The sequence below is a fragment of the Cinclus cinclus genome, unplaced genomic scaffold, assembly GCF_963662255.1.
Source record: "Cinclus cinclus unplaced genomic scaffold, bCinCin1.1 SCAFFOLD_312, whole genome shotgun sequence".
Taxonomy (NCBI): Eukaryota; Metazoa; Chordata; class Aves; order Passeriformes; family Cinclidae; genus Cinclus; species Cinclus cinclus.
The window spans coordinates 1-6,799 of NW_026912040.1; the positions used below are offsets into that span (position 1 = coordinate 1).

The 6,799-nt window shown below is 45.0% G+C and overlaps 1 protein-coding gene across 1 annotated transcript; it reads left to right on the plus strand.

Moving 5' to 3' along the window:
* The first annotated feature begins 854 nt into the window (after positions 1 to 854).
* LOC134057088 (ETS translocation variant 3-like) lies at positions 855 to 6,575 on the plus strand. The gene is made up of 2 exons (XM_062514114.1): positions 855 to 1,889; positions 5,333 to 6,575. The coding sequence occupies exons 1-2, from the start codon at positions 1,853 to 1,855 to the stop codon at positions 6,421 to 6,423; spliced, it is 1,128 nt and encodes a 375-aa protein (XP_062370098.1). The 5' UTR covers positions 855 to 1,852; the 3' UTR covers positions 6,424 to 6,575.
* The last annotated feature ends 224 nt before the right edge of the window (positions 6,576 to 6,799 follow it).

Sequence of the window (6,799 nt, forward strand, 5' to 3'; positions counted from 1 at the left end):
GCTGAGCTGAGCTGAGCTGAGCTGAGCCAAGCTGAGCTGAGCTGAGCTGAGCTGAGCTGAGCTGAGTTGAGCTGAGCCGAGCTGAGCTGAGCTGAGCTGAGTTGAGCTGAGCCCAGCCAAGCTGAGCCCGGCTGAGCCGAGTGGAGCTGAGCTGAGCTGAGCCGAGCTGAGCTGAGCGGAGCTGAGCTGAGCTGAGCCGAGCTGAGCTGAGCTGAGCTGAGCTGAGCCGAGTGGAGCTGAGCCGAGCTGAGCCGAGCCGGGCCAAGCCGAGCTGAGCTGAGCCGAGTGGAGCCGAGCTGAGCCCGGCCAAGCTGAGCCCAGCTGAGCCAAGTGGAGCTGAGCCGAGCTGAGCCGAGCTGAGCTGAGCTGAGCTGAGCTGAGTGGAGCTGAGTGGAGCTGAGCCCGGCCGAGCCGAGTGGAGCCGGGCCGAGCTGAGCTGAGCTGAGCTGAGCCGAGTGGGGCCGGGCCGAGCTGAGCTGAGCTGAGCTGAGCTGAGCTGAGCTGAGCCCGGCTGAGCTGAGCTGAGCCGAGTGGAGCCGGGCCGAGCTGAGCTGAGCCGAGTTGAGCCCAGCTGAGTTGAGCAGAGCCGAGCCGAGCTGAGCTGAGCCAAGCCGGGCCGAGCCGAGTGGAGCTGAGCTGAGCTGAGCCGAGCCGAGCTGAGCTGAGCTGAGCCCGGCTGAGCCGAGTGGAGCCCGGCCGAGCTGAGCTGAGCCGAGTTGAGCCCAGCTGAGTTGAGCAGAGCCAAGCTCAGCCGAGCTGAGCTGAGCTGAGCTGAGCTGAGCCGAGCTGAGCCGCGAGCGGAGCCAAGCGGAGCCACCGGGGGGATCCTGGGGGTTACGGGGGGGTTTGGGGCAATCCTGGGGGGTTTAAGGGATTTTTTGGGGTTTTTTTAGGGATTTTTTAGACATTTTTAAGACATTTTTTAGACAGTTTTTGGGGATTTTTGGGGGGATTTTTTTGGGGTTTTTTTGGGGGTTTTTTTGGGGATTTTTTGGAATTTTTTAGGGATTTTTTGGGGGATTTTTTAGGGATTTTTTTGGGGATTTTTTAGGGATTTTTTTGAGAATTTTTAGGGATTTTTTGAGGATTTTTTGGGGATTTTTTAGGGATTTTTTTGGGGGATTTTTTAGGGATTTTTTTGGATTTTGTTGGGATTTTTTTTGAGAATTTTTAGGGATTTTTTGAGGATTTTTTGGGGATTTTTTGGGGATTTTTAGGTATTTTTTTGGGATTTTTTTGAGGATTTTTTGAGATATTTTAGGGATTTTTTTTAGAGATTTTTTTAGGGATTTTTTGGGATTTTTTAGGGAGTTTTTAGGGATTTTTTTAGACATTTTTGGGGGGATTTTTTGGGGCTTTTTTTGAGAGTTTAGGGATTTTTGGGGGATTTTTTTTGAGGGTTTTTTGCGGATTTTTTGAGGGTTTTTTGAGGATTTTTTGGTGGGTTTTTTTGAGAGTTTTTGGGGATTTTTTGCTAATATTTCAGTGATGCTTTGGTGTCTTTTAGGTATTTTTGGGGTCCTTGAGTTCTTTTTTTTAACACATTTTTTTGTTGGTTTTTAGGTGGTTTTTGAGGGATTTTTATTTTTCTTTTTTTCGGGATTTTTCCCTTTTTTTGTTGTTTTTTTTTTCTTTTTTTTCCCCTCTTCCTACCCTAATTATTTTTACTTGCCTGCTATATTTTTTCTTATTTCCCCTTCTTTTTATTCTTGTGTTTTAATTTGTTTCCCTGTTTAATTTTTTTTTTTTTTTAATTTTTATTTTTATTCCCAGATATTACTACAACAAGAGGATCCTGCACAAAACCAAGGGCAAAAGATTCACCTACAAATTCAACTTTAACAAATTAGTGATGCCTAATTATCCCTTCATCAACATCCGACCTAATGGTGAGCCCTGGGAATTTGGGAATTCTGGGTGGGAATGTGAGAAAAAAAAAAAAAAATATATATATTAAAAAAATTAAGAAATAATTTTTGAATTTTCCCCCTCCCTCCCCCCACCCAATAACCAGGCTTGGGAAAAAAAAAAAACAAACAAACAAACAAAAAAAATTAAAAAAAAAAATTAGGAATAAATCCCAGTGAGGAATTTGGGATCAGGATATGTTTTATATTTTGCTTTTTTTTTTTTTTTTTTTTTTTTTTTTCCCTCATTTTCAACCAAAAAAAAAAATTTGTTTTTTTTTTTTTTTTTAAATCCATTCCTTCCCCCGGAGTTGGGAGGAATTCCATAGGGATCGCAGCATTCCCAGAGGAAAATAGGAATTCCTTGGATTTTGGTTTAAAAAAAATCAGGAATTTTTCCCTGAAGGAGATAATGAGGAAAAGTTTGGGAATGTAACACAAATGTTTATTGGGTTTTTTTTGCCCTAAAAAGGTTTTATTTGGTTTATCCCAGAGTCAGCAGTGGTTTCTTGGGAAAAGGGGATTTTTTTGATGGAATTAAAACCCCTAAGAGTCAAATTCCTACAGCTGGGGATTGTCCCGATCCAGGCAAGGTGGGGAAATGAATCCATAAAAATAGAAAACTTTTCTGGAAGTTGTTTTTCCCAAAAATTCCAAACTTTTCTCCTTAAAAAAAATCTCAATTTACAGAAGTCCGGCCTAGCACGAGCTGAGCCGGGGGAAGCCTAGAAGGCCAAAGCAGGAGGAAAAAGGGAGAAAAAAAGTGGGGGAAAAAAGCAGGAAAATTCGGGAAATCTGTGATTGTTGAATCCCTAAAGATAAGAAAAACCCTGTGGAGGTCGTTATTCCCAAAAATTCCAAACTTTTGTCCTCACAAAAATCCCAATTTACAGAAGTCTGGCCTAGCACGAGCTGAGCCGGGGGAAGCCTGGAAGGCCAAAGCAGGAGGAAAAAAGGAGAAAAAAAGTGGGGGAAAAAAGCAGGAAAATTTGGGAAATCTGTGATTGTTGAATCCCTAAAGATAAGAAAAACCCTGTGGAGGTCGTTATTCCCAAAAATTCCAAACTTTTGTCCTCACAAAAATCCCAATTTACAGAAGTCTGGCCTAGCACGAGCTGAGCCGGGGGAAGCCTGGAAGGCCAAAGCAGGAGGAAAAAAGGAGAAAAAAAGTGGGGGAAAAAAGCAGGAAAATTTGGGAAATCTGTGATTGTTGAATCCCTAAAGATAAGAAAAACCCTGTGGAGGTCGTTATTCCCAAAAATTCCAAACTTTTGTCCTCACAAAAATCCCAATTTACAGAAGTCTGGCCTAGCACGAGCTGAGCCGGGGGAAGCCTGGAAGGCCAAAGCAGGAGGAAAAAAGGAGAAAAAAAGTGGGGGAAAAAAGCAGGAAAATTTGGGAAATCTGTGATTGTTGAATCCCTAAAGATAAGAAAAACCCTGTGGAGGTCGTTATTCCCAAAAATTCCAAACTTTTGTCCTCACAAAAATCCCAATTTACAGAAGTCTGGCCTAGCACGAGCCGAGCCGGGGGAAGCCTGGAAGGCCAAAGCAGGAGGAAAAAAGGAGAAAAAAAGTGGGGGAAAAAAGCAGGAAAATTTGGGAAATCTGTGATTGTTGAATCCCTAAAGATAAGAAAAACCCTGTGGAGGTCGTTATTCCCAAAAATTCCAAACTTTTGTCCTCACAAAAATCCCAATTTACAGAAGTCTGGCCTAGCACGAGCCGAGCCGGGGGAAGCCTGGAAGGCCAAAGCAGGAGGAAAAAAGGAGAAAAAAAGTGGGGGAAAAAAGCAGGAAAATTTGGGAAATCTGTGATTGTTGAATCCCTAAAGATAAGAAAAACCCTGTGGAGGTCGTTATTCCCAAAAATTCCAAACTTTTGTCCTCACAAAAATCTCCATTTAGGGAAGTCCGGCCTAGCACGAGTTGAGCCAGGGAAAGCCTGGCAGGCCGGACCAGCGAGATAAAAACCTGGGAAAAAAGCAGGAAAATTCAGGAAATCTGTGATTATTGAATCCATAAAGATAAAACAAAAAAAAAAAAAACCCAAAAAAAAAAAAACCTCTCTGGAAGTCGTAAAAACTCCAAACTTTTCTCCACAAAAATAAATCCCGATTTGGAGCATCCCTGTCTGGCTTCCAGGGGAAAAGCCTGGAGAGAAAACCAAGGAGAAAAGAGATAGAAGCAGAAAATAAAGATTTTTTTTTGTAGGGGAAAAAAAAAATTATTTTTAAATTTTTTTTTTTTTTTTCCCCCCTCGGAGTCTCACTCCGGCGCCGTCTCCGGAGCCATCTCCCCTCCCTGAGGGAATCTCCAAAGTTTTGTTTTTCCAAGGCTCCGGGAAGGCCAAAAAAAAAAAACCAAAAAAACAAATTAAAAAATTCCTCCGGGTGTTGGTGTCTCCTTCACCTGTGTGGGGCCCTGCTGGGTTATTTGATTTTGTTTTGTTTTGTATTTTGGTTTTATTTATTTATTTTTTTTTTTCAGAGAAGGGAATGTTTTTTCCAAGCCAAAAACGGGGGTGGGAAGCCGTGTCTGGAGTTTTAATTCCTTAATTAACTCGGAGCAAACGAGTCCGGGCAGTTCCCAGCTCCCTTCTGTCCCTGGGGCAATTGGGGAAAAAAAAAAAAAAAAAATAAATAAAATAAAATAAAAAATAAAAGTCGGGGTGAATTTGGAACGCTCTGGGTTAATCCCAAGATTTTTTGTTGCTGCTGGGGTGGGGGTCGAGACGCGAGATGTGGGTTTAAGGATATTTCAGATTATTTCCGGGGATATTTCACATTATTTCCAGGGATATTTCACATTATTTCCGGGGATATTTCAGATTATTTCCGGGGATATTTCAGATTATTTCCGGGGATATTTCAGATTATTTCCGCGGATATTTCAGATTATATCTGGGGATATTTCAGATTATTTCCGCGGATATTTCAGATTATATCCGCGGATATTTCAGATTATTTCCGGGGATATTTCAGATTATTTCCGCGGATATTTCAGATTATTTCCGGGGATATTTCAGATTATTTCCGGGGATATTTCAGATTATTTCCACGGATATTTCAGATTATATCTGGGGATATTTCAGATTATTTCCGGGGATATTTCACATTATATCCGAGGATATTTCACATTATTTCCGGGGATATTTCACATTATTTCCGCGGATATTTCACATTATTTCCGGGGATATTTCAGATTATTTCCGGGGATATTTCAGATTATTTCCGCGGACATTTCCGATTTTTCCCCCTCCCGGATCTTTGCTTTCATTCCCCTGAACGTTTCCCGTTATTCCCACAGCCGTCCAAACAATCCCCACAAATTCCAACAACCCCATCCCCGCTCCTTAACTCTTTTTATTTTTTATTTTTTTTTTTTTTTTTCTTTCTTTCCCCCGCCCCTCTCCCCAAAATTCCAGGCGTGGTCCCTCAGAGCGCCCCTCCCGTCCCCACCGCCTCTTCCCGTTTCCACTTCCCCCCTTTGGATCCTCACTCCCCGACCGACGATTCCCAACCCCGCTTCCCTCCGGGATCTTTACTCCAACCTCACCACCCCGAAAATTTGGGAGACTCCACCTCCGTGGCCGACAGAAAACCGGAACCCTCCGAGTTGGACGAAAACCCTTCGGATTGGCGCCGGGATTTGCTGGCTCCGTCCCATCCTTCCTCCAGCTCCGCCGCCGCCGCCGCCGCCGCGGGGCCCAAACGCAAACCCGACGTGGTTCTCCCGTTATTTTCCAGACCGGGAATTTTCCCGGATCATCCTCACAGCCCTTTCGCCGTCTCGCCGTTACCTGGACGCGCCGGAGTTCTGAACGTTCCGATTTCTCCGGCGCTGTCGTTGACTCCGACGCTTTTTTCCTACAGCCCCTCGCCGGGTTTGAGCCCGTTCGCGGGGAGCAGCTGCTTCTCCTTCAATCCCGAGGAAATGAAGCATTACCTGCATTCCCAAGCCTGTTCCGTGTTCAATTATCACCTGAGCCCTCGGACTTTCCCCCGTTATCCCCTCGTGGTGCCTCCTCTGCAATGCCAGGTTCCTCTGGAAGAGCAGCCGCAATTCCCCATCAAACTCCAACCTCCTCCGGCCGGTCGAAAAAACCGGGAGAGGTTGGAGAGCCCCGAGGGAGCGAATCCGCAAATTCCCGACGCTCCCAGGGTCAAAGCGGAGCCGGCGGCGGAGAAGGAAGAGGAGAAGTTGGGGAAGCAAGAGGAAGAAGAAGAGGAAGAGGAAGAAGAGAAAATCCCGATTTTTGCCCGGCCGGCCGCTCCGGCGTGGATCCCGATTCCCGCTCAACCGGGATCGTCCGGAGACGAAAATACGGAAAAAGCATCGCGGGATTCTTGCGGAGAATCCGGGAATCAGGAGAAGAGGGAGGACGCCGCGATGCCGCCCAAGCTGAGGCTGAAACGTCGCTGGAACGGAGATTCCCGGCAGGAAATTCCCGAAGATTCCCGACAAAACGGGATCTGGCACCTCCCCAAAGCCGTGGCCGCCGCTTCCGACACCTAAATCCAGGCTGGAAAGGAAAAGGGACGACGATGACGACGACGATAACGGAACACGGAGGGGAAGGAAAAACAGGAAAAAAAAAAACCAGAAAAAATCAAACAAACAAACAAAAAAAAACAAACACACAAAAAAAAAAAAAAAAACCCCAAAAAACTTTTGGGAAACGGCCGGAAAAATCCGCGTGTTTATGTAGCAAGGTCGCAGAGCAGTTTGGGATAAGGGAGGGGGCGGGGTAGGTCTGGGAATTTTTTTAGGGAATTTTAAAGGTGGGGAAAGAATAGCGGAGGGGGAGGAGATTTGGGGTTTTTTTTGGGTTTTTTTTGACTTTTTTTGGTGTTTTTTGGGGTTTTTTTTGGTGTTTTTTGGTGTTTTTTGG